The sequence below is a fragment of the Aythya ferina genome, assembly GCF_964211825.1.
Source record: "Aythya ferina genome assembly, chromosome: 4".
Lineage (NCBI taxonomy): Eukaryota > Metazoa > Chordata > Aves > Anseriformes > Anatidae > Aythya > Aythya ferina.
Window position 1 is genome coordinate 2,123,882 of NC_140300.1, and position 26,458 is coordinate 2,150,339.

General features: G+C 56.8%; 1 protein-coding gene and 1 long non-coding RNA gene across 3 annotated transcripts; one reads left to right on the plus strand and one right to left on the minus strand.

Annotated features, from left to right (window-relative positions):
- The first annotated feature begins 847 nt into the window (after positions 1-847).
- ADAM33 (ADAM metallopeptidase domain 33) lies at positions 848-24,138 on the plus strand. The gene is made up of 24 exons (XM_084517735.1): positions 848-1,299; positions 3,866-3,948; positions 9,095-9,171; positions 11,053-11,128; positions 11,435-11,511; positions 11,672-11,858; positions 12,178-12,243; positions 12,357-12,428; positions 12,732-12,898; positions 13,011-13,095; positions 13,697-13,839; positions 14,995-15,172; positions 15,371-15,460; positions 15,691-15,886; positions 16,427-16,535; positions 16,990-17,194; positions 18,045-18,122; positions 18,937-19,045; positions 19,232-19,382; positions 20,049-20,139; positions 20,892-21,137; positions 21,472-21,635; positions 22,177-22,194; positions 22,992-24,138. The coding sequence occupies exons 1-24, from the start codon at positions 1,176-1,178 to the stop codon at positions 23,041-23,043; spliced, it is 2,844 nt and encodes a 947-aa protein (XP_084373861.1). The 5' UTR covers positions 848-1,175; the 3' UTR covers positions 23,044-24,138.
- LOC311436054 lies at positions 23,551-24,468 on the minus strand. 2 transcript variants are annotated; one of them, XR_014692577.1, is made up of 2 exons: positions 24,295-24,468; positions 23,551-24,242 (listed from the first exon to the last, which is right to left on the minus strand). It is a non-coding gene; the product is annotated as an uncharacterized lncRNA (long non-coding RNA). The 2 variants fall into 2 exon arrangements; XR_014692578.1 differs by having other exon boundaries at positions 24,286-24,468.
- Between the last annotated feature and the right edge of the window lie 1,990 nt (positions 24,469-26,458).

Here is a 26,458-nt window from a genome sequence, read left to right on the forward strand (position 1 = left end):
TGCCAATGCCCGTCACATCTGCCAGCAGCCAGCGGGGCCTTGTCTGCCATGGGACGGCTCCAGCCTCACACCGAGCGCTTGCTCCGTCCCCTCCGCCAGCCCTGGCCACCACCGGCTGCCATTTCTTAGATATTCACAGCTCCACGCAGCCTCTGCCCTCCGGCCTGTGCCCCTGATGCCTTTCTGGTGGCCAAAAACCTTGGAAAAATCTGGTCGGCTGCCAGGCTGCTGCTGCACAGCTGCTCTACCCGGCTGCCAGCGAGCTGCGGGCATGGGAGATAGCAGGGCAGCGCCTCTGGTTCTTGCACAGGTTTATACTTTTCGGCGTAGGTTTATTTTTTTCGGCTTGGTTTTATTTTTTGCCATCCCTCCCGTCCCTCCCGCAGAGGGGCAGGTATCTGCACAGCCCCGGGGCGAGCTGCAGCAGGAGGTGCAGCTGCCCCCGTGCTGTGGCTTCAGCCAAGTTTATTATGCTTATATGTTTATTATTAGGGTGGTACAGCGCTATTATTAGGATGGTAACTACTGAATCCTTGGGCTGGCTCCCTAGCAGAGGAACTGAACTGGGTGGGGGTGACGGAGGAGCGCTGCGGTTTCGGGGCAGGAAGGGAAACGAGCGGCACCCGGTCCCGGTGCCGGCATCCCCTCTCTGTGCAAGAAGCAAAAAAACAACAGCCAGAAACGTAGCGAGGGGCCTCCCCTCCGCCTCGCCACGCCTGGAGGCACCGCCGGCCTGCTGGGGGTTCTTCTTTGCTTTGCTGTCCCCTTTTCCTCGAGGTTTCTCCTTGGGGGAGCACCGGGGGGCTGCCGCCGTGGCTGCAGTGCGACGTCCCCGTGCAGGGTGTGTGGGGAGGGGGATAAAGTTTGGGATCAGCCTTCGCCGCCCGTCTGGTTTTCATTAGTCAGCCCGGCTCGGCCAAGAACCACAGCATAAATAAAAGCGAACAATGCCAGCCCCCTCCCTGCAGCCGCCCCCATCTCGCCGCTCGGCCCCAGGATGCAGCCGGGTGGCTGGGAAAAGGGGCTCCGGCCACAACCGAGCGGGACAGGCCGGGGAGAGTGAATGGGGCTGGCGGGGGACAACGGGGCGGAGGGGAGGGGACCCGAGAGCATAAGAGGGAAGGCAGGGCCGGCGGCGGCGAGCAGAGGCAGTGACAGCCCCCGGCAGCGCGGGCATGGCGAGGCTGGCCCCCCGCAAGCCCCCTAAGCGCCGGGGCTTCGCCATCCTTTGGGGGGACCACGTCTTCCTCCTGGGGCTGCTGCTTTTCCCCGGGCAGGGGGGTGCTGCTGGGCCACGAGGTAAGGGGATGGGGTCGGGGGGTGGTGGTGGTGGTGGTGGGGAGGGAGCAGCGTGCTCCAGTTTCCCAGTTTGGGGGTAGCGGGGTGAGGATGGGGGCACCCCACTTTGCACGGGGTCTGGCGGTGGTGGGCGCGCATGGGGTGGCGTGGTTGGGGCTGCCACGGGGCAGCCCATGGGGACGGCTGTGGGTTGAGATTCCACCCCTTGATCCCACAGCCTTGTTTTTGAGTGTGTGTAGGGGTCCCCCCTTCAGAGACCCCCTTTCTGTGGGTCCCCCCGGCCCCCTCCCAGCGCCGTCCGGGCCGTGCCGATGCCTCTATATGGTCTGGTTGGGAGCTGAGGGCTGCGAGCAGCCACGGCCCCATGAGAGGAGGGGGGACAACGGCACAGACCCCCCCCCAGGACATCCCTTTCTCCCCATCCCAAATTAGAGACCCCCTCAGCTCCCCCATAACTCTCCCAGCTCCGGATGGCTGCAACTTGAAGCAGAGCCCGGCTCGTGCCGCTGAGGCGTGTTTTGGGGCGAAACTCGGCCTTTTCTGCTGTTGTGAGGAAATCCGTTATTTTCCCCGAAGCTTTCAATCATTTTTTTTGAAATGGGTGTTTACTGAAAGCCTGTCTTTGCCGGTTTGGGTTCAGTCTCCTGTTGCCTCCATTCTCCATCCCTATTTTCTTCCTCCCCCCCCCCCACTTTGGGGAGGTTGGGGCTTTCCTCAACGTTTTTATTAGAATTTTTATTATGATTTTTCTTTTATTTTTATGATTATTTTTGAGCTTTGCTGGATTCTGTAGTCCTGTGGCCACCAAGTTTTCCAGCAGCTCCGAGCGAGCCGTGCTGCCGGGAGAGGAGCGGGGCGGGCCCTGGGAGCCAGAAATCCCCGTTTTGGTAAACTTTGGGCAAATCCCTGCTCGGAGCAGCAGACGGCACCGAAAGCATCCCGAGCACCCATGCTCCCGACGTGGTGTTCCCAAAAGGGCTGGGAACAAGCGTGTTTTCCAGGAAAAAATATAAAATAGCAGGGGGTGGGAACTCTCCCCCCCTGCTCTGCGTTTGGCTTTCTTTGAATTTCGAATTTCGGCAAAATCCCTCGTCAAAACAGCCAGCAGCTGAAGTTAATAACCAAAGGGGCTTTACGACGTGGCCCAGCCCCAAACCCCGCAGCACGGCTGCCCCTCGCCTCACGGATGCTCCCCCGACAGCGTGGGAGCAGGACGGGCCCCGCCGCAGCCCCTTGCTGGCGTCGGGACTTTTTTTTTTTCTCAGATATTTTCCCAAGCAGCCAAAAAAAAAAAAGAATTTGGCCCCCCAGGGGCTCCTTCTTCTTTGCCTGGAGGAAAAGTGGTTGCTTATTTATTTATTTTTTTCCTCTTTTATTGTAATGGGGAAGCAGCAAACTCGCACCGTGCCTCAGTTTCCCCATTTGTACGGCCACGGGGTTGGAGGCCCCGTTATCCTTTTTGGAGGAGGTGAGGAGAAGGGGGCCGGGAACGTGCCACCGCCTTATCTGTAGTTATTCCTGGAATCTGATGAAATGCTATATACATAATGCGAGCCGATTAAATGCCACCGTGTGATATCTCCAGGCTGGGCAGCTTTAAGTGCTCACTCTGCAGCTCCCACCCTACAACTTCATCTTTTCTTTTCTTTCCCCCCTCCTTTTTCTTTCTTTTTTCTTCAATAACATCATCTTTTCTTCAATCCAAATCTCCCCGGATAGTTGCAGGGGGAACCAAAACAAGCGTAGAAAAGTTATAAAGCCCCGGGCCCTGTTATTCCACTCCCTTAATAAATAACTTTGCCCTTGGCTGGGGAAGGTTACGAGATCCCAAGCTTTCACTGACAACATTTGGCTTGGCAAGGTGGCCTGGTGCTTGACATTTTTGCTAGACCTCATCCCCTCTCAGCAGTGTCTTCAGCAGCGGATTTGATTTGATTTGATTTATTTTTTTCCCCCGTTGTTTTCCAGGCTTAAGCCAGGAGAAGCTGCTGGGTCTGCTGCAATCAAACGCAGCCACGTTGTTTATGAAAAAAAATAAATAATAATAAATCTTCGAAAGCCTGCCTGGCTCCAGGCGAGCCAAGGAATGGCTCGTGCTGCTCTGCCCGGGGGAGCTGGGATGGCTCGGGCAAACCCGTGCCCTGCTGCAGCTCCTTCGGCAGCTGTGGGATCGAGCAGAAGGCAATGGCTCGATTTCTGAGCCATTTGGTGAGAAATTTGGTGACCGGACCAAATTTCCTCATCCTAATAATAGCTTAAGGATATGTTAAAAAAAAAAAAAATCCAATTGTGGGGTTTTGGGAGAGGGTGGGAAGCACCGGTTTGGGGCTGGGAGGGCAGGGATGCTCCAGGAGCCAGGTTGGGGTGGCAGGGTAGGTGCTGGCATGGGGACGGGGTGATCCTACAGCCTTGTGCTGATGCCCAAGCCCCCAAAACCCCAAAGAGGTGCCCCTGGCTGTCCCCACAGCCCCTCATCTCTTTGTATGGCTGCTGAGAAGCCCCCTCCATGGGGACTTGTGGGATCCCTCGCTCCATCCACACGCTCACCAACTCTTCTCTCCCCCAGGCCCGGCGTCCCATGGGGAGCGGGTGACCCCACACTGGCTCCTGGGGGGCCGCACCCGGCGAGCTGTCAGCATGGACGAGCAGGTGAGGACTGAGACGGCTCCCGTGCCCCACACCGTGCTGTCAGAGTGGGATCAGGTCCTGTGGGGCTTGGGCTTTGTGGTGTGGGGATGCCAAGTTTATAGGGCCCAGGGTGTGGGGTGCCCAGCCCCGCATCCCGGCGGCTGCTGCAGCTCCCCCAGGAGGAGCCCCCCAAGCTCTGGGCAGCCTGTGCCAAGGCTCCGGCACCCTCCTGGCCCAGCAGTGCTGCCTGAGGGGCAGGGGGAGCCTCTGGGGCTTTGCATTTAGAAGGATTTAATCCCTTCCCAGCAGAGCGAGCACCCACGGGGGTCACTGCAGGAAACCGCTGCGGTTTGGGGCCGCGCAGCCTCATTGCTGACGAGGTTCAGTGCCGGGAAGTGGCCTCCGCTGGGGGCACGGCGGTGAAGCCACCTGAGATATCTCCCCAGGACACCTCCGGGCTGATGCTTTCTCTCTCAGGGAATTTGGCAGCAGCTGCCCGGAATCGTTTTTATCCCCAGAGCTGAAATAGCCTGCGGTGTGCCCGGCCCCGTCGCCTCGGGGACCTTGTGGTCACCCTGCAGAAACGTCCCCTCCCTCTCTGCTCCATGGCAGCCCCAGCCGTGGGGTTATATTTAGGCTGGATGGGGGGCACCCGAGAGGCAGGCTTTTTATTTATACCCTTCCTGGCAGCCCCGCTGCCCAAAATCGCATCGGGCGAGCGCCGATAGCAGGGTGCAGGCGCGTCCCGGTGGCTTTCGGGGTTGGGACGGCCACCGAAAGGCCAAGGGGTGGCTGGGCAGGTCCTGGAGCTTCCTGGCATCCTCTGTGCCTCCACCGGCTCCAGACAGCCGAAACAAGGAGGCTGCTGTTCGGAGGGGCTGCGAGGAGGGGGGAGAAGCAGACAAAGGGGGCGAGCAGCGGGCTCCTGCTTCCACATCGAGACCCGAAGCGTCGCCAAGGGTCCTCTCCCATCCCACCCTTTGCCCCCAGCCTGTTGCCGAGTGCTTATTTATAGGGTAAATTTAATCCAGCCCCGCTCTGCTCCCCACCCCGTGTCTCCTGCCCTCCAGCAAAGACGCTGGAAATAATCGTGGCCACGGCTTCCCGGCGCACAAAGGGGCTGCTTGTCCGCAGCACACTCCTGCCTGGCCTGAGGCCACGGGGAGGAAGAGGAGGAGGAGGAAGAGGAGGAGATGCTGGGGGCAGCGTGTAGGAGCGAGGAGGGATTTTATGGCCAGGCTCGTGGGCTGGGATGGGTTGCGTTGGGTGGATGTGGGTGGAAAAGCCTGGAGGTGGGAGCGCAGCCGGGCCGTGCACACCCTTCAAAGTTGTCCCCAAGGTGTTGGGACGCCGGGCTCGGTCCCTCTGATGCTCTGCCATGAACCACATCCGCTGCTCGAGTGGGAAACGACGGCTTGGAGCGGGTTGGATGAGTGGGGTGACCCGTGCCACGTCCCCGTGCCACCCCGGGAAGCACCCTTGGGGGTGGTGGTGGCTCTTTTTTGGGGGGGGAGCAGGACAAGGAGCTGCCGGTGGCCCTGGTGGCCCCGTCGTGTGCGGGCTGGCACGGCGCTGGACCCGGCCTCCTATTGTTGGGGCTGAAATCCCCGCGGGCTCGCGGCTCCCGGCACACATGGAAGCGATTTCGGAGAGGCCAGGGAGGAGGTCGTGGGGACCCTGATTGCAAACAGCTCCCTCGTCGCTGGCTTGGGGTGGGATCCTGTCCCCTGTCCCCACCGAGCTGCATCCGGGCAGACCCCAAAGACCTTCCTGCGTCCCCCTCCTGGATGGGAAGACCTGCAGAAGGACGTGTTGTGGAGCATCCTCCCACCCACAGCTGGGTCCCTAGAGCAGCCAGCATCCCCCTGTCCTGCAGGAGGGAACTTTCTGTCCCCTTTTCTGTGCTGTTCAGCATCCTGACAGCTCAGGACCGTCCCCAGGAAGCATCACCAGGGCCGGGCAGGAGGAGGAAGGGAGGAGCAGGGAGTTGCCCTAACCCCAACCCAAACCCTGCCCCGCTGCAGGTGCTGTCAGCAGGCTCTGTGGCACGGCTCCTGCAATCTGTTTCCTGCAGGGAAGCCCTTTTCCCTTTGTGTGGCAGGGCACAGACCGAGCTTCTGGGCCAGATTTGCTTTGAAACGATCCCAAATCCTCCCTCTGCACCCGGGGTTCTCCTGCTTCCATGGAGCTCTTTGACCCCAGGGTGCTTTTCCAGGCAGCAGCCGGACCAGAGGCTGGCCCTGGGGGTCTCAGATCTTTATGCTGGTGTGCATTTAGCTGAGGATGAGGCGATGCAGTCCCGGTGCTCCCACAAAGGTTTGGGTGATGGGAAGCTCCAGGAACCCAAACCAAGTTTGGGTTCCTGCTCGGCTCCAGCTCCTCCTGATCCTGGCGGGGCCGCGATGCTCCAGCTGGGGAGCTCAGCTGCAAAAATCATCACCGCATCCTCTGTGGAGCAACTGAGAGTGTCCATCCCCTGTGGTGGGGTGGGAAACCCATCTTCTTTCCCTCCTCTTCGCATCCAGGCTCGCACGGGACCTCGGGGCTCGTGGGACCTGCCCGAGCTGACCCCAGGCTGAGCTCCGACGTTTCCAGCAGCGCTGGAGGAGGGCGCCCGGCCGAGGATGCGCCCAGGAGCCCCGGGGAGACAAAGATCTTCTTTCCCCTGGAACAATAACACAATCTCCTTGGCTTCAGCCCCTCTGCAAAAAAAAAAAAAAAAAAAAAAAACAACAAAAAAAAACAACACACGGCTGTGGTTTTTCTGATCAGCAGATTGGAAAAGAAAACCGGAGCTGAGCTCTGCCCCGCGGGCTCCTGGCCAGGGCAGATTCATCCCGGCTGCTCCGTGCAGCCCCCGCTGGGACCGGCTCTGCTGAGATGTGCTGGAGAGGGGCCACGGCTCCTGCAGCCCCTGGAGGGTTTAGGGCATCTTTTGGGGTTGGGGGAGAAAGGCAGTGGGGTTTGGGTCAGGATGGAGCCAGGATGGTGCTGGAGCCAGGATGGTGCTGGAGCCCAGGACCGTGCTGATTCTGCCCCTTGCCGGCCACAACCAGCACGTCTCAGGGACTCAATTTAGGTTCAGGGCAAAATTATCAACGCTTAATTAACGTAATTAACGTCATAACCATTCCTGGCCTCAGAGCTGGGCTCTCTGGCTCCTGCCTGCCATGGGAGCTGCACGCCCGCTCCTCTCCCATCCTTCCCATCCTGATATTTATTTCCGCAGGGTTTTTGGCCCCCCCCAGGATCAGCTCCTGGTGTCTCCCCACGTAATCCCCAACCCTGGGGGAAACTGAGGCACGGGGAGAGGGAGATCTTGGGATGCAGCCCCGTGTAGGGTCCGAGCACCGACCCCATTAGGAGGAATTTATTTTCCAGCCTTCAGTGGTGCACGGGGGGGCTGCAGGCGTCGGTGCGATCCGGCTCGCCCTCGTGTCCCTTTAACTGGGAGCAAGCCCTGAAGTCGAGCCTGGGAGTAATTGCTGGGGAATTTAAAGCAGGAGGAACGAGCTGGGACTGGGAAGGGAAGGAGGAGGAGGAAGAGGAGGAGGAGGAAGAGATGGGTGCGGGGAGAGGGATCGGGGTGGGAGCAACAGGCTTGAAATACGGGAGGGCTGGGGAGGCGAGGGGGGTGGGGGAGGAAAGCAGGGAAATCGCAAGAAAAATGTAGAGACCATGTTTGGCCAGGGAGCGATGTTTGTATAAGATTCATGTTCTAAAAATACATATTCGACCAGTGGTGGAGCAGAAAGAGGAGCCTTCGGCCCCGGCTTCTCCTCCTCCTCCTCCTGCGCCACGCAGGGCCCCTCGCCCACCAAGGGGCTGGTGGGGAGCAGCACGGCCTGGCCTCGTTCCTCGCTGGTTTTGTGGCTTTTCTTTTTTTTTTTTTTTTTTCCCTCGAAGCCCTGCGTCTGGTCTCCTTTTTTGGAGCTGGGAAGACGCCGTGCGAGGCGTCGGGCTTGGGGCTCGGCCATCCCCGCGGCTCCGTCCCCGCGCCCCCGTGCTGCTGTGGGATGGGATGGGGTGAGCAGCCCCTCAGCATCCTCACTGCTTGGTGGCACGGGTTCAGCCCTGCTTGGGGACAGGAGCACCCCACGGGAGCTGCTTAATTGGGGTGCTCAGCTTGGGGTGGGCCTGAAGGGAAAAAAAAACACATCCCTGCACCCCAAAATGCTCGGTGCTGTCCCCTAAGGGCATCCCCAAGGCTGCAGGGCTGGAGATGTCCCCGGTGTCCCCCCCTGGTGCCTGGGGTGCACGAGGAGCAATGCCCCGCTGGATTTAGGGATGGGCCAGCAGGAGGTTTTGGGATCTGATTTATCCCAGTTTGGGAATCACCCAGCTTCGCCCCCACCCCTTCACATTCCTGGTGACAAAGCCGTGATGCTGCGAGCACTGCCGGGACGGCTCCGTCCTCCCCCAATTTCTCTCCCGAGCTGGAAAAACCTCAGCAGCGGCCCTGCTTGGGGAGCTGGAGGGATCAGCACGGGTCGGGAGGGACCCAGGGGTGGGGGACAAACCCTTTGGGGTGCTGGGTTTGGTTGCTTTTAGGGGATGTCTGATTTGGGGAGGTGAATCTTGATGCCGTCCCCCACCTGCGCCCCAGCTTTGCGCTCTCTCCTGTGTCCCCATAACCAAGTGCCACCCGCTGCCACCACCCCGGCGGTGTGACATCCCAAAAAAAAAAAACAGGAGATGGAGATTCAAGCTTTTCCAAGTGGCACCAGGGATGATTTTCATGTCCCTGGAGCTGGGACGGGGATGTGGGGACATGGGCGCATCCCGGCACGTGCGAGCCGAGCACGCTGGCGCGGATCCATGAGCACGGTGATGAAACTAGTTCCCGTTTTCAAAGTGAGGGATTGAGTAAAACCTCGGGCATCCTGAGGAAGCTGAGTCAGACGCTTCCTCCCACCGCCCCCGGGTGTCTGTAGGGCCATGGGTCCCCATTCCCGGGGCTGTTCCTATTCATCTCCTTGGCACCGCAGCGCTGCAGCTGCCAGCACCCCCTGGTCCCAGCTCCAGGACCTCTCATTGATGCCCACCCCTGTCCTGCTGCTCCCTGCTCCATTTTGCAGTAGGTCCTACAATAACACAGGCAGGTGCACACCCTCCTGGCAGCACCTAACCCCTTCCTAACCCCATTTCTCTTTTTCTTTCCCTGCAGAAGCCAGCGCCGGCGCGGGCAGAGGTGGCCGTGACGGCCGAGGGCAGAGAGCTCATCCTGGTGCTAGAGAGGAACGAGTAAGTGTTGGGGCTGTGGGGAAGGGTCTGTGGGTGTCCCTGCTATGGGACCACCCAAATTAGGATTACCCGTGGCTTTTCTGCTTCATGGGACAGGTCATGGTGGTTTCCTGCTGGCCGTGGCCGACTCAGCGCTGCAGGATGCTGGGTTAGGGCTGAAAAGCTTTTTTCCTGTGACTCAGCCCCGTGTCATGGCAGGAACGGGCTGGGCAGTGCCATGGTGCAGGGCAGAGGGTGGGTGAAGGATGGAGATGGCCCTACAGCCCTTCCAGGGGGGCTTTGGGGGCATTTGGGAAGCTCTGCTGCTCTTGCCTTGGATCAGCCAAGCACGGAGAACCTCAGGGTGGTCCCTGGGGACCTCGTGCCGTTTGTGCTGTTGTATTTTCGGCTCTCTCCTGGTGCTGGGTGGCTCTGAGGTGTCACGCAGGTCCGGCTTCTGCTTCTGCTTTTTGCCAGCTGGGGTTGCAAACTAATTTGCACCGCCCAGCCTGCTTCCTAGCTGCTAGCAGCGGGCCCAGAAATGTTTTTTTGTTTCTTCTCACGACCCAAATTCTGGCTCTGGAAGAGAGCAGGGAGAGCTGAGCCCCTTCACATGGAGGTGGCACCGAGTTTGCTGTCTTGTGCCAGCCCTGCCAGCCCGTGGGCCAGCCAGGATTTGCTAGACCCCAAATCTTTGGGGTCTAGCTGGGGGTCTGCTCAACCCTCCCGGCTCCCCCTGTCCCCAGGCACCTCACGGAGGCTTTCACATCTCCAGCATCCTCAGCTGACCCGTCCCTGTCCCCATCCCTGTCCCCATTCCAGGACCCAGTCCGAGTTCCCATCTGGTTCCCCTGCTAGACTGGAGCTACTGGTGCCAGGTGCCTGCTCGCGGGGACGTGGGTGCCAGGAGCGTGCCCGCAGCAGCATTTTTGGAACCGAAGCAGATACAAAAAAAACAATCCAAGGGACAGGGAAGGGGGGGCCCGATGCCGCTCTGGGGCTGGCCGCTGGCTGCGTTTTCTCCTCCTGCAAGAGCAAAACCACAAGGAAGGGACCCAGAACCCCAACCCCAAAGAGCCAGCAGGTGAACCCAGCCCCTCGTGGTCCTCCTGCGGGCGGCAGGGTGCCCATCACCTTGATTTCTGGGCTGGCTTTCGCCTTCTCTGCCGCTGATCCCCCCGTGCGCAGGCGCGTGGGACGCGGGCTGAGCTCTGGCTCTTCTCGCCTGGAGGCAGGAAGCAATTTGTCAGCTTGGGGCCGGGGTGCGAGACGGCTGGCAGCTGCGGGGAGCAGGGCGAAGACAGAGCAGCCTGTTTTTTTTTTTTTTTATTATTTTTCACCAGTATTTTTGGTTTTTGGTGAGGTGCTGGCGCAGGGGCGCATCGGAAGCAGCGCCCTCGCCGTGCCACGAGTGACGTGCCCGAGGCCGGATGGGGTGGCTGTGTTGGAGACCCCAAACCTGGCATGCTCTGGGGCTGGACCCCAATTATGGGGCTGACCCTGTTTTTTTCCAGGCTGGGCATTGCCCCTTGGGGACTTTGGATGCTGCTGCTTCACGGGGTTGGGGCAAGGGGCGACTTAGTAGGGCCGAGAGGCTCTGTTGAAGCCCCATGGGGGGCTTGGTCCTTGTTGGGGAGCCATCACCCCTCCAGATGCTCATCTTCAGATGCTCACCCCATGCCCAGGACCCCGAGCAGGATGGGCAGCCCCATCCTTGTGAACCTGGGGACTTCAGAAAGGGGCCAGAGGCTGTGGTTCACCTCCCCTGCACATCTCCTGCGGCTGGGCGGCGGTGGGACCTCCATGTCCCTTTGGTCCCCGTGTCCTCGCTGGCCGTGGGCCCCAAAACGGGCAGCACGTCCCCATTGCAGGGTTTTCGTCATCACTCTGCTCTCTCTGCAGGCTGCTGGCACCGGGTTACACCGAGACACACTACACCACGGACGGGCAGCCCGTGACGGTGGCTCCCAACCACACGGTGGGTGCCAGGGATGGGTGTCCCTCGTCTCAGAATAAGGGGGACGATGGTTTTGGGGTGTCCCAGAGCCTCAGCTTCACCACAAGGATCCCCAGTGTCCCTTTCCAATGATGTGTCCCCCACATTCAGGGACCGTCCATGTCCCAGGCTGCATCCTGGCTCCATCCATCCCTGTGTCCAGAAGGATGCTGGTTGTGAAATGCAAAGCGGGCAGCTTATTTTTTTGGGATGAATACATGGGATTTATGGCCGGCCAGCTCTGCGTGGTGGCTTCTAACCGAGCTCTCCGTCTCCTCTCTCTCCCAGGACCACTGCTACTACCACGGGCACGTGCGGGGCTACAGGAGCTCGTGGGTCGTCCTCAGCACCTGCTCAGGAATACGGTACGGAGCCTGCAGGGGGGTTTTGGGGTGCTGAAGGGGGGATTTTGGGGCTGCTCTGCAGGGACCCCGCTCTGATGACCCCTCCGAGCATCGTGGATGCTCCCGTGAGCTCTGCGGGGCTGATTTTCCATCATCCTGTCCTGCTGCTCTCCATATCCAGGGGCTTGATTGTGGTGAGCAGCAACGACAGCTACTACCTGCACCCCCTGGGGACCCCCGAGCCGGGCCAGCACCTCATCCTGCGAGCAGAGCACCTCCCCATCGCAGGGGGCACCTGCGCCCACGGCGACGACTTGGGGAGCACCGTGGGTGCCATCGCCCGGCTCTTCAGGCCGCTGGAGCGCCGGGTAAAGCCAGCCCCGGGTCCTTCGTGTGCCTCTGTGCCCTCCCTAAATGTCTGCTGCTGCCCCGGGTGGGCAGCTCAGGGGGGTCTCAGTGTGGGCAGGAGACCCCAAAGAGAGTCTGGGATGTGGGGTGAGGCCGGTGTTGCGTTGGGTGGGATGGGATAAGGGGGGACACGGGGAGGTTGTGCTGTAACAGCCCAAATTGGCCTCGTTTCCCCTCCCAGCTGTCCATCCTGGGAGGCTCTGTGGTGTCCGGGGAGCCCACGAGCCCCCCGGGCTGCCCACGCCTTCGCTCCTCCAAGCTTTGCTGTCTGCTTTGCAGGCGAAGAGAGATGCCTGGAGGACCATGAAGTACATGGAGCTCTTCATCGTGGCTGACAACACACTGGTGAGTGCCACTGGGGGCAGAAACGTGGTCCCCTGCAGTAAAAACAGGAGCCTGCTCTGTTCCCTGCCCTGCTCTTGCTCTGCTGACCTTCCTCCATCCCCACCTCTTCGCAGTTCAGGAACCAGAACCTCAACCTGGGCCTCACCAAGCAGCGAATCGTGGAGATTGCAAACTACGTGGACAAGGTAATGCTGGTCCCCTCGTCACCACCTCTGCTGTTCCCAGCACGTGGGAAGCACCTGAGCTCGGGGCCAGCCTTTTGGGGACCCTCGGGGACTGTCCCCGTGTCGCTGGTGCTGGGAATTTAGGTGGCAATCGTGGTGGAAAATGCATTGGGACACGCCGTGATGGTGGCAGCTGAGGGAGCTGACTGGCTCCTTTTGGGAAAAGCGTGTCCCCGAGTCCCCTGGCGGATGGAAATCAAGGAGATGACGGCGAGGGGAGACACCTGGTGAGAGCCTGTCCCCTCCAGCCCCGTTCCCCTGCAGTTTTACAGGTCGCTGAACATCAAGGTGGCCCTGATTGGCCTGGAGGTGTGGACGGAGCGGGACCAGTGCACCGTGACCAGCGACGCCAACGCCACGCTCTGGTCCTTCCTGCAGTGGAAGAAGGCGCTGAGGGCGCGCAAGAAGCACGACAACGCCCAGCTGCTGACGTGAGAGCCCTCCCGGCCCGGCCTGAGCCCTCCGAAAGGGCTAATTGCTAATTGCTCTGCCTGGAGGAACTAATTACCCTTCCGCTCTCCTTTCCGGTGGGCGTCCGAGCAGCGGGAAGACGTTCAGGGGGACGACCATCGGCATGGCCCCGCTGGAGGGGATGTGCAGCGCGGACAACTCCGGGGGTGTCAGCATGGTAAGGGGGCACCGAGGGACCCTGCTGCCCCTCCTGGCCTTGGGGACCCCATCCCCATCCCATTTTTTTGGGGTTAGAGGGGCAGGCTTGGTCTTGGGATGCAGCCTGAGGGCAGCCAACGATGCTGGTGGCCTCTCAGATGTTGGCCTCCTGCCCCCACTGCAGTGGGCAGCAGCCTTGGGGTCTCCTGTGTTGCTTCAGCCCCTTACCTCGAGTACCCTCTGCTTGTTCTGGTTTTGCAGGGTCATCTCCCACCCCATAAACCTCTCATGCCTCTCCTTGTGGGGTGACGGTGGTCCCGGTGACCCTGTGGTCCCGGTGACCCTATGGTCCTGGTGACCCTGTGGTCCCTGGTTCAGGCTGGCAGCGTGGTGCACGAGGTTTCTGTCTTTTGGGACATGCCCTCCAAGGCCCCATCTTTTTGGCAGTCCCCTCCAGCCCCAAATCTTTCCCTCGCTGGGCTTCCAGGAGACCAAACCCCACCTCTTCCACGGGCCCTCCTCGCGTGGCACCCAGCTGCGGTCCCAGGGCTGCCACGGGTCCCTCTTGGGGACCTTGTGGGCCACCCCCAAAACTGACCCAGCCCCCTTTCCCCCTGCAGGACCACTCGGAGCACCCCATCGGAGCCGCTGCCACCATGGCCCACGAGATCGGCCACAACTTTGGCATGAGCCACGACAACCAAGGCTGCTGCGTGGAGGCCACCCCGGAGCAGGGCGGCTGCGTGATGGCAGCAGCCACCGGGTAAGAGGTGGCAGGGACGGGGACAGGGACACAGGGACACAAGGACAGGGACAGGACACGGCCATGAACCTCCCAGCAAGCTGCGGATGGTGTTTGTAGCTGGGCAGCCTGACCACATCTCCCTCTGACATTTTTTACTTCTTTATTTTTTATTTTTTTCTGAAATATTTTTCCCCCCACACGTGCAGAAAGTACATCTTTGCCTGTCCCTATTTGCATGTTCACGTAGCAGTTTATGGGTTTATTTACTCGCCCACCCAACCGTAACTTGCAGGGACTTATTGTTTTTTTCTAGCAGATCTTGAGATTTTCCCCAGACTTCAAAACCTCCTCAGAAAAGGCCACGTTGCATGTCAGAAACGAGATATGCTCATAGGAAAGCAATTGTTTTTCAGCAATATGAGGAAATGAAAGCAGCACCGAAAGGGAGGGCAGGAGCTGTGCTCCTCTGCTTCCTCATTCTCAGGGCATCACCCCAAAAAACCCTCAAAACGTGTGCAAAATTCTGGAAGGGCCCTTCTCAGAGCTTCTGTAGGAAACCACCGGTTCCTGTCCAGCTCCTTGAGGAACAGGCCAGCTGGGCTGTTTGAGAACTGACCATACAAGTTGTGGCTCCTGATTTTATTCTATTTATTTTTGCTGCTCTGGCCTTGCAAATGATTCATTTTCATTATTATTTTTTAATTAATTATTTATTTATTTATTTTTGCCTGGGCACATGGGCACTGCACGCAGAGACCCACTTTATGGGTAGGGTCAGGGGGTCCTTGGTGTCCCCTGTGCAGAGGAGCTAAGACCTCCTATCTCCGGGAGGTTTCTTGCTGGAGATCCATTCCTCCAGGGGCAGCACCGACCAGCTCTGCTTGCCCAGTCCAACCCACTCCTGAAAACATTTGGGTCCAGTTTTCCAAATATTTGCGTCCTGGGCTGTCGGTGTCCGGTGCTCGGCTGTTGGGGTGCTCAGCGGTGCGGGTTGGGGTGGGAGATGGAGGTTTTGGTGCACCCGGCTGGTGGGTGCTGCTGCAGCTGCTGCTCCTGGAAGGGTTTGTGCCAGTTCGCCCGTGTCCTTATTTCCCAGCTCTGACTGTGGTTTTCCACCTTCTCCTGGCCCTGACCGCCCCGGTTCCCACCCCTCCCCATCTGTCCCCTGCGCAGCCACCCCTTCCCGCGCGTCTTCAGCTCCTGCAGCAAGAGGCAGCTGGAGAACTACTTCCAGAAGGGAGGAGGCATGTGTCTCTTCAACCTGCCCGACACCAAGGACCTGGTGGTGGGCCGCAAGTGTGGCAACGGCTTTCTGGAGGACGGAGAGGACTGTGACTGCGGGGAGGTGGAGGTACGGGGCCGGGTGTGCCGCACCGATCCTCTCCACGTGGCACGGAGAGGGGTCTTTCTGAGGGGCTTGGGTGGTCCCAGAGGGGCTGAGTCCCAAGGGTGGTGCTGTGCGGGGTGGAGAAGGGGCCGAGAGCAGCGATGGGAAGGGAAGGGGTGGGCTCAGCCCCCGTGGTGATGCTGTCTCCATCTCCCCACGCAGGAGTGCACCAACCCCTGCTGCAACGCGCACAACTGCACGCTGAAGATGGGGGCCCAGTGTGCCCACGGCGACTGCTGCCAGAACTGCAGGGTAACCCCCTCATTTTATCACCCCCCTAATCCCTCCCTGGACCACGCAGTGAGATATGGCCCCCGTGGGACCATGCTCTGCAGCAGGATCAACCCTCCTGGTGCCAAGCGAGGGGGGTTGTGCCCAAATATGCATAAATTTGTGTCCTCGGGGGTGTCTCTGATGCTAAAAAAAAAAAAGCCCCGTTTACTTCTTTTGGGTGCTGATGTTTCTTTCTCCTCTCGTGGCAGCTGAAGGTGGCTGGGACGACCTGCAGGGAGGCAGCAGGATCCTGTGACCTCCCCGAATACTGCACGGGTGCCTCTCCTTACTGCCCGGCCAACGTTTACCTGCTGGACGGCTCATCCTGTGCCTACGGCGAGGCGTACTGCAACAATGGCATGTGCATGACCCACCACCAGCAGTGTGTCCAGCTCTGGGGGCCAGGTGAGTCCCAGTTCTGCCTCCAGGGGCATCCTCAGATGGTGGCCAGATGCTTTGGGATTTTGCACTCTCCGTGTGGCCACAGGCTGCTTATAGCTCATATAGATCTATCTGTGCATGCCCTCATGCTTTTTATGGCCCTACACCACCTAGAGCTGCACCCTGCCCCTGAGCACACTGCGGTGCCCACCCCAGACACCCCATTTACACCCACACCCCCCCACTCCCAGCCCAGGCAGCTCCCAGCTCCCTGTCCCCTTTCACACATTGGCACTGCCACCCCCAGAGCCAGGAGAGCTGCAGCAGGCACAGAGGGGACAAAATCCACCCCTCCAGGGCCAACATCCTCTGCAGGACCCCAGCACAAAGTGGGATTCATCCCTCCTGTGCTGTCCCTCACCCAACACCCCCAGCAGCCCCACCAGGAGAAATCCCCAACGCGTTTTCTCCGCGAGCATCCAGCTGCTGGCCCTGATCCTGGGGTTTCTCCCTGCTGGCTGCTTTCCCCATCCTGCTGCCTACGAGACCTTCCCCCTCCCACAGGTGCGTGGCCAGCCCCGGATGCCTGTTTCCAGGACGTGAACATGGCCGGCAACACCTACGGCAACTGCGGCAAGGACAGCCAAGGGCGCTACGTCAAGTGTGACAAGAGGTGGGTGCCCCATTGCCCACCCCGAAATGGGGCTGGCAGGGATCTCCAATATCACCTCTAATATCTCTGGTTTGGGTCTCAGAAGCCACAAGGTCCTTCCTGTGCTTGGTCCCCATCACTGCTGGGAGGTTGTGGCACCGTGTGCCACCTTCCTGCCCAGCCTGAGGGGAAAAACAAGGAGAGCATCTGCAGGAGAGGTCATTTAGGGAGTGTGAGCTCTCCAGTATTCCCCGTTAGACCAGTGATCTTACTGCCTGTTCCCTCCAGCACCTCTCTGTCCATCTCTCTCCCCACCACCTCTGCTCTCCATGATTTATCTAAGCCCTTTCTGAGCCTCTCCCATGACCATAAATTCGGAGGGAAGCGAGCCAGCAGGGAAGGGACAATGGGGCAGCAGGGATAGGGTAGCACCCTTGCTCCTCCTGCCTTCATCTCGGCTGTGCCCTGCTCCTAGGGATGCCATGTGTGGCAAGATCCAGTGCCAGAGCTCGGCGAAGAAGCCCCAGGGGACCAACACCGTCTCCATCGACACCACCATCCGCTTCAATGGGCGGGAGGTGAAGTGCCGGGGCACCTACATGTACACGGCGAAGGACGACGAGGAAGACCTCTCTGACCCCGGGCTGGTGATGACGGGGACGAAATGTGGGGATGGGATGGTGAGTGGCTCGTCCTAGGGCTGGGGTCTCCTGCAGGAGATAGCTCCGTGGCTCTTGTCCCACTGTGGATGCTCTCCACGTGGTAGCAAGTCCAGTGTACCCACTTTCCTCCACATTTCCAGACATTTCCCTGATGACCTCTTAGCTGTGGTGTTTCTAGGCATTGTCTGATGCTTGTGCATAGGCAACCAAGCCCTCCTCAATTTGGTTTCATCTTAATTTACTTGTTTAATGAAAAATAGTGACAACAGCAGGGTCTGCCTTCCCCAGGACTTGCTGGAAGAGGCTTCCTCCTACAAACAAGCATTTTCTCCCAGGAAAGCTGTTAGGAATGGAGGTATCTACTTGGATAGATACAAATAGATGCTGCTAACTGAGTGTGTCTCCTCCACACCCCCTGCATCTCCACGTACTTCTCAGAGGCTCAGTTCAGCTGGGGATGGGCTGGGAGCAGGGATGTGTGCCAGACCGGGCTGGCTGGGCAGATACAAGCTCTGCTGTTTGGTGTTTTCCTAGTGAAATTTTCTTCCCAGTTTGAACTGGAAGCCAAAATGTTGATGTTTTAGTGAGAAGGGATGGATGTTTTTGAAAACCTGCCTTTTGGGGTGGATGGGAAAAGCTTTCTTCAGAAGGTGGGTGTCAGGGGAGGTAACCTGTATGGGACAGAAGAGGGCAGAGGATTTCTGGGCTGTGCTAAAAAACAGAGTGAAATGCATTGACCTGGGACAGCGTGACTTAACCAACTTGCATTTTCCAAAGTTCAATGTCCTTCCAGAATCCTATGTGTGAAGCCAAACATTGCTGTCCTGCCTCTCAGGCCTTTCCTAACCTTTTCTCGTCTCTCTTTTAGGTTTGCAAAGACCGCCGGTGCCAGAATGCCTCCCTTTTTGAGCTGGAGAAGTGTGTTTCCCAGTGCAATGGCCATGGGGTGAGTTTCTCAGACCTACAGCAGGTTCCTGAGATGAGCTCAGGTCCTTAGGCAAAACCAAGCTGTGTCCCACAGGGACGAGCCTTGCAACACAGCTTTTGCTTTTCGTAATGCTCACATCCATGTCAGCTGCAGGTGAGACAGAGCTGAGGTCTTTGCTTCTCTGTGTCCAAGTTAGAGGGAGAAGAGCATTCCTGATGTAACGACCATCTGCAAAATTTGGATCAGGGTCCGGCTTGAACTGGAGAGCGTTCAGAGCTCAGAGCAGGTGCCTGTTGCCTCTGAGAACAAAGCAATGGACAGAAACACAACTGGGACTGCAGAAATGCAGGGAAATGGTTCAGCAATAGGAAAAAAACACTATTGCCCAAAGCTTAAAGGCCACAAAGATTTGATCCCTGCAGATGGGGACTCCCTAGGCCATGGCTTTGTCAGATAAGCAGACAACAGCACTGCTGGGTTATGCAGAAAAAGGTGATAGGTGCAACACCCAGCGCTCAGCATTGTCAAGGCTTGGATTCTCACCTTCAGAAATGCTGTGGGTTACTGGGACATACCCCAAGGGAAGATGTTTAACAAACTTCTAGCCTAACACAAAGTATTAAGGCCATTGGTGTGAAGACTGAAGCTGTAAGATGCCTGCCTGCAAGGTTTCTGCAAAGAGCAGGGATAAAACACGCCAGCAAGAAAACATCTCCCAACGTTGGGATCGCAGATTTGAGTCCAACATAGCCACGATCCAAGTGATGTCCCGAGTGGAATATTAATTTCCACGTTTCCCTGGTGGTCTCCAGCCCTCCTTCTCTCCCTGCAGGTCTGCAACAGCAACAAGAACTGCCACTGCAACGCTGGCTGGGCTCCCCCCTACTGCGAGAAGCCAGGCTTGGGTGGCAGTGTGGACAGCGGCCCCGTGCAGCATGACAGTGAGTCCTAGAGTTACAAAATCATTTTCTGGAGGTGTGGTGATGCAGCAGTGATGTCTCAAGCCTGTGTGGCTGGGAACCTTTGCATCAGTCAGAGCCATGCTCTGGATTTAGCCCCAGACAAAGCAAACCCGGAGGCTGCCAGCCCTCCCAGCCCCGTTCTCACCCTTGTGCTTTCCCTAACAGATCATGAAGCCATCTTAATAACTCTTCTGCTCATCTTCCTGCTCTTCCTCCCGGCCCTGGTGACGGGCATCTACTTCTGGTACCGGCGGGAGAACTCGCTCCTGAACAAATGGATCAAGGAGATGAGGAGGAGGAGCCAGGAGACGTACCAGTGGGTGATACGTCCTAAATTCTCTCTCTTGAGGACCCAGTGGGACCCTGAAACCTTCTTTTCTTGCCCCTGGCAGCAGCAATCCTGGTAGAAACAGTTGTGGGGGAACAGGGAGAGCACAGGACTTGCTTCAGAGTGGTATGAGACCTCCCTTGTGATACGAGGAGCTCCTCCTGGGGACAACCTGAGGCTTTCAGCTTTCTCCTGAGCAGAGGGCAGGAACGATCCCTTGGACAGGGTGACCCTAGACAGTGATGATGAAGGTGGCCTGGTACCGAGCAGCCTCCTTGCCACCTTCTCCTAGCAGGCTGCAAGAGCTGGAAGGGCTCTAACTGAGGACAGAATTTAAATATTCATTATTTCCTCTCCCAGCATAGGCACCCGCCCTCCCATGTCAGAGCTCCTCCAAGCATTTGAGATAAAAAACCCAGAGCCAGACATGCACCTTCTTTTATATTCCTAGTGACTTCAGAAATGCCACCATCCCCTCGTTATCTCAAGACTGACTTTTGTCCCTGCTTGCCCAGCCCTGCAAAACATTTCCCTGTCTGTGTGTGGAGGCAGGACGTGGCTGACGTGCAGCGTTTTGGGAGGCAGAAGACTTTTTGTTGCAAGGATGGTTGTTTTGTTTTGCCCTCTGTGATTTACTTTTGTGATCCCGGGCAGGAACAAAGCCTTTGGTCGGAAGGCAACCAGTGGCCACTCCAAAGCTGCTTTCACCATGCGGGACGTTTCCACCTCCAGCTACACTAACAAAGTAAGTAATGACTTTAATTTCTGTTTTGTTTTCCTCCTTGGTCCTGCTTCTTGTGGCTGATCACATCTCCCTCTAGTAACAGGGCCAGCTCCATGTTGGTTTTGCATGTTATTTTGGGATGAGCTCTTGGGCAGTACTAAGCGTCCTTGCTAAAAGTGACTCTTTTGAGCTTTGTCCACCTAAAAAACCTTGGTGTCTCTGCAGGGATTTGCCCCATGCCCGTGGCAAAGCCTGGCAGGGGCTCTGAGGTCCTGCTGGTGGCTTTTGCATCTCTGTTGGCGTTGCGGTGGGTAAACCCAAGGCAGAATTTCGGAAGAGTGATGGTGGTTTTGAGCCTGGCCACAGGATGTGAGAGCAGGGCAGAACAGACGATATCTCTCATCTCTAATTCGTTCTGGTGGAAACCTGAGATTAATTCCCCAGAGCTGGCCCTGCTCCAGGTCTCCTGAGCCCGGCACCTTTCTCCTCCCTGCGTGCTCTCTTGTGGTTAGTGAGGAGCAAACGCGCTCAGCTTTTGGGTGGGATGGTGAAAAGTCTGTGCCAGAGAGAGGAATAAAAATTCTGTTCTTGTTGAGGGCATTTATATGGGTTATAGGGCATATAGGGTATATACAGGATATATATTTGTATAGGGTATAGATGGGGAGTGCTGTGACTCCCCAGCACCCAGACCTTGCGGGGACATCTGCTTTTCGGCACCCATAAAAAATGCACCTGAGGGTTTCCTCCATCACCTTTTCTCATCCCCACAGGCATCGCGGGCTGCGTTCCCTCCCAAACCCAGCGCTCACCACCCCGGTCCGCAGCCCGTCAACATCGTCCACCCGCTTCGTCCCCCACCTCACTCCGTCCCCCCGCGCCCGAGGGACCCCAAGCCTGCCAGGCCACCTCTGCCAGCCAGCAAATCGCCCACGGTCCCCACAAAAACCGTCGTATCCCAAGCCAAGCTGCCTCCTCCGAAGAAACCTCTTCCCTGCAGCCCCGTGAGGACCCCGCTGGTGAGTGTGGCTGAGTTTCCTGCTGGATTCGTACAAATTCCTCATTTTGGGCTGCCTGGGGCTCTGTAGGGTTGGGAACCATTAAGGAGCTGTCTTGCCACCCTAAGAAATGAATCTGTTGCAGTGGTGAAGAAAGCTCAGCAGAGGATGGGAATATTTTAGGGTAGTTTGGGTACTGTTGTATGCTCTGAAGCCTCTCAGCTCTACAGCAAGACAGAGTTGGTTGCAGGAGGCCACCTGAAGCTCCTCTAAGGATCTCATCCTTCCTCTTGTTGTTTAGAGGGTTGTAAGATGCCCCTAGAGGCTCCTCTAAGGGTCTTCTTTGTGATCCCAGGTCGGCCCAAAGCACCAGCCGCCTCGTCGGCCGCTGCCTGGAAGTCCTCTTCTGGCCAAAGAGCTGCCTCCTGCACACGGACAGACCCTGCTGGTCATGGTCCCTCCTACCAACTTCAAGGCATCGGGCACAAGCACCACGAGCCACTCTATGAGGCTGTCCAAGTAAGTTGGGAGAAGAGGAGCTGAGCTACCTCCCTCCACAGCTGGGATCCTGCAAGAGGCAGCCACAGCAGGGGGGTCTTGTGGGTCATGCTTCTGTGGGACACCCCAAATGTCAGCCTGGTGTGCTGTGGGCTGCTCCTTGTGCCCTCATCTGCAGCAGGACCTAAGGTGTGTGGCTTTGTGCCTGGCCTGAACCTGCAGGGTATGGCCAGTGGTGGCCAAGGTTGGGATTTGGGGTCCTTACGCCATTGGGTTTTTGTAGGGTTTGGATGAATTAAGGGAGATGCCAGCCTCTGGTGGGTGCCCCATTCCTGGAAGTGTTCAAGGCCAGGCTGGATGGGGCTTTGAGCAACCTGAGGTGTCCCTGCCCATGTCAGAGGGGTTGGAATTAGATGATCTTTAAGATCCCTTCCAACCCAACCCATTCTGTGAGGTATGAGTGCGTGTGGCTGCCCATCCTCAAGCACAGAGGGGGCTGCTGGTTTGCTGCTGGGATCCGGGGATGGACAGTGATGCTCTCTTTCATCTTTCCTCCCTGCAGGCCGATGCCACCTCAAAGGTGAGTCACAGACACCTCCCAGTTTGGAACCAGGAAAATTGAGTCTCAGTCTTTTACAGTGTCACAGCTAAAGAAATCCTTTCAGCTCATGCTATACTGCTAAATTCTCAGGAAAAAGGGTCAATGGATGTTTTTGCATCCCCTCCTGCTAGCCAGGCTCATGGGCCTTATTTGGCCATAGAGGGAAGGCACTAGGCTGAACTGAAGCTGACCCTCATCCCCAGATGGTCTAATTACTGCTCTGCCTTGCTTAAACTATTTCAGGCTCTTACGCCTTTGTAGTTGCGACCGCAAGGAGGCTGAGTATGCCCCAAAATTTCCTGGTGTAACTCAATCCCTCCAATTTGTCCCTCCTGCCCATTCTCTGGTCTGAAATGAGAAAAAATCTGGCACATCCCTGCAGCCAGACCTGGCTCCCTTCCCAGATAAGGTGGCTGTGGCCTTGCTGCCCACTGGGAGCAGTCCCTGGCCGTACTCTTCTTAAACGGTGTCAGACAGGGTTGATTTTGAGGACCAGATGTGCTGGGGAGCTGGATGTACCCATGTCCTGGTCCCAAATCATTACTGGTCACCACCAATATGTAAGGGAGGGAAATGCTCTCCTTCCTGGTTGGGTTATGGGACAAATATTCTCCAGCTGGGATGTAGGGTCCATACTGGGATGGCTGGTTTGGGGACGTCTCTGGTAGTGCACAAACCTCTGAGCTGAGGAAGGCTGGCTGTGGTGGGGATGGCGGATGCAAGGTCTCTCTGCACCCTAATGAGTCGTCTCTTTTCCCTTTTTTTTCTTGCTTTAGGCCAGTCCCAGCCATAAAAGTCCAATCCACCTCCTTCCCCTCGAAGAAGTGACAAACCAAGGACACCTTAAGCCCATCCTCCCTGAGCTGGCTCTCCTGATTTGCACTGCTGCTGGCGACAGGGGTCTTCTATTCCTCTCTTGTTTTATTATTATTATTTTTTTTTTGATACCAGAGGACTATTTTTATAAGACAGAACAAGGACTCAGCACACAAACTGTGGTGGCAGGGGGAGGAGAGGGGAAAATTGGCACCGTGGTACAACGAAGGGTTGCGGTGGGCTGGTGGTGGGGGTCACCACAGTGGGACCTCCACCACAGCTCTGGGGATCGCCTCCTTGCCAGGTTCCCCCCCAGCTTGAATTCTTCCTGACATTGCACACAGGCTGGGTCGGGGTGCCCTGGGGGTGCATCCAACACCGAAGCAAGATAGATGCTGACGACGGTGGCAGCTCAAGCTGTGTAATATCCTCCTAGCTACCTCCTCCTTCTCCTCCGGGCCTGGTGACATCCCCTGCCACCCGCTGCCACCAGAGTTCAATGCTGGGCATTGTCTCCGGGGAGACTTTTGCCTTCAGAGAAGAGTGCTTTCCAGTTCGGACCGTGCCATACACCGCTGGGACACGGCCACGAAGGCTCCAAATTCTCCAGCTCCTCCAAAAAAAACAACCCAGTGACAATCCCGAGGCCGTGCCTGGAAGGAGAAGCCACCTGAGAAACGTTTTCAATGCCTGCGGCGCTGGTGGCGGCTGGCTACCATGGTGCTTTCGAGGGGCTCGGGAGCCCTTCAAACATGTCGCAGGCCCAGAAAGTGGCTCTGTGAGCTGCTATCACTGCTGTCCCCAAGGGGACGGAGCCACGAGCCAGGAACACGAGCAGGAAGGCCTCCTGCCCGAAGGCCTCGGCCGAGCCGTTGCATTTCTCTGTGCCTCAGTTTCCCCCCCCCGTCGGTAACACGGGTGGGGGGTTGATATACCTACCTCACAGGGGTGTTGTGAGGTTTAGCAAACCGGTGTCTCGACAGGGCTTTCACAATCCTCAGACGAAAGGTGCTGTTGACCCCGCGCAGGACCGCTCCGTGCCGCTTCCCCCGTGACTTGACGCGCGGCTGTCAGGGTGTGAAACGAGAACCATGCCTTTGTACAGCACCACGGCTCCTCCGCCTGGTTTCTGCCTCAGAATGTCCCCGACCCCTCAAACACCAAGCTCGGGGGCACAAATGGGTACCCCTGGAGCCCCTCTGTCATTAATCCTGGGACCAGCCGGGATTAAGGGGGTCCAGTTGTGTGTGACACATCAGCTACCCGGGGTTAGAGCCCATCGGACCCGGGACAAGTCTTTCTGAGATGTGTCCGACCAACGTCAGGGTTATCTGGGGTGTGGGATCAGGGAAAACCCTCAGGAACTGTCCTGGTGTTTCATTAACCCCAATACTACAGAAGGGGCTGCTAATTGCAGCCTGTGCTTAAGGCCACTTTAACCTAAGCTGTCCATGCTCGTGGTTTTGGTTTTTGTTTATTATTTTATTTTATTTTATTTGCATTTAGTTTATTTATTTATTTTACATTTATTTTATTTTTTATTTTTATTTTATGTTTATTTTATTTCTAAATTATTTTGTTTTATTTTATTTTACATTAATTTTATTTTTTATTTATTTTCTTTTTCTTTTTATTTCTTTTTCTTTTCTTTTCTTTCTTTTCTTTTCTTTTCTTTTCTTTTCTTTTCTTTTCTTTTCTTTTCTTTTCTTTTCTTTTCTTTTCTTTTCTTTTCTTTTCTCTTCTCTTCTCTTCTCTTCTCTTCTCTTCTCTTCTCTTCTCTTCTCTTCTCTTCTCTTCTCTTCTCTTCTCCATTTAGTTTATTTATTCATTTTACATTTATTTGTTACTTTTAACATTTTATTTATTTATTTCACAATATTTTTATTTTTATTTTATGTTTATTTTATTTTACAATAATTTTATTATTTATTTTATTTTATTTTATTACTTATTTATTTTAATTTTTGAAGTATTTATTCTTGCTCATGGCTCTTCCCTGAGGGATCTCCAGTACCTCCACATCTTTCTCCTTCAGTGGATACCCAGGCAGGACGTAGGATCCAGCAGCTCCCTTAACTCATAACAAATCACAGCATCACAGGGTTATTTAGTCTGAAAGGGACCTCTTGAGGTCATTCTCAGCTCTCCTCCAGAGGTTAAATGACCAGATCCCTAAACCTGCCCAAGGTCCCATTCTTTTCTGTGAAATCCCAAGAACTTCTGGCATGGCCACACTCGAAGGAGACCCTACAGAAGTGCTGGAGAGGGGAGACCCTTGTCTCAGCCTCTCCTCCTGCCTGGTGTTAGCAGCGTTAAACACTTGGAGAGGGTTTGGGGAAATCACTGCAACGACAAAGGGGTTGGAAAACATTTCCCTAATGACTCGGACATTTAGCTTAATAAGTGAGGGATGCCAATGCTGCATCAAAACCCACCTTACATTGGGGTGGGTGCTTTATGGCTCGAGTCCTGGTTGGAGTCACTCCTGCAGGGGGGTTTTGGGGTGCTGAGCCGACACCAGATGGCAGCAGATGACCAGAAATCTGCTCAGCCTTTCTCTGAAGCTCTGTGAGATGTTCCAGGGATGGGTGCCTGGAGAGCAGCTTTTCTCCTGGCATCTTCCCTCCCCAGCCATCCTCTGCGACCCCATTAAAAGCATGTGCTGGGCCGCTGGTGGCTTGCTGAGCCCGAAGTCCATCCAAGTGGGGCTTTCCCCTTATTTTTTTTGCTGCAAGTTTGGGTCCCTTCAGAAAGCGACAGCGAAATGAGAGCTGAAAAACCACAGCCCTTTCCCTGTGCCACTTCCTAATGATGCTCTTCATCTACCTGGGGAGGGGAAGGGTCCCACCACGGTGGTCCTGGCTCAGTCGTTTCACTAAAACCAGGGGCAGTGAGACCAGCACCACGGTCCCATCTGCTCCATAAACATCTTTGAGCCTCTCTAATCTCTGGAGGGCTCGGTTTGGGGCAGAGGATCAGACCTTCATCATCTTGGGAGGCTGGGGGCTCACCCCAGGTTTGCTGCTGGATTATCCAACTAATATGTGATGTGCACCCCTGTGTGCACTTGGAGGTGGAGCCCAGCATCACAGTGAAAAACCTGCCTTAGCATCTTTTGGTGGGCTGCCAATCCATCCCACGTTGACCTGGATATCTCCTGGGGTTGTCCACAAAGAGCTGCCCCTGCTGGGAGGCTGAGCCTCACTGTTTCCCCACCAGTCTGGGAGAACCTGGGGCTGTGGTTTTGGAAATGTTTGCTGAAACCCACCTGGGATCACCTGAGGGAACTTTTTGCTGGTGGCTCGAGCTGTCCCTTTGCCTTGATTTTGATTTATCCAGTGGTATTTGTACTTCCCACACGGGAGAGACTGCAAGATTGAAATGGCAAACACAGACCCCCCCCAGCTTGCTCAGGAGAAAGCGTCTC

Bases quoted from the DNA above. Each gene is read 5' to 3' on its own strand.
- ADAM33 (XM_084517735.1), top strand. From the start codon at position 1,176: ATGGCGAGGCTGGCCCCCCGCAAGCCCCCTAAGCGCCGGGGCTTCGCC. The intron at 12,429-12,731 runs GTAATGCTGGTC...GTTCCCCTGCAG, and splicing joins TTGCAAACTACGTGGACAAG to TTTTACAGGTCGCTGAACAT. The intron at 20,140-20,891 runs GTAAGTAATGAC...TCATCCCCACAG, and splicing joins CCTCCAGCTACACTAACAAA to GCATCGCGGGCTGCGTTCCC.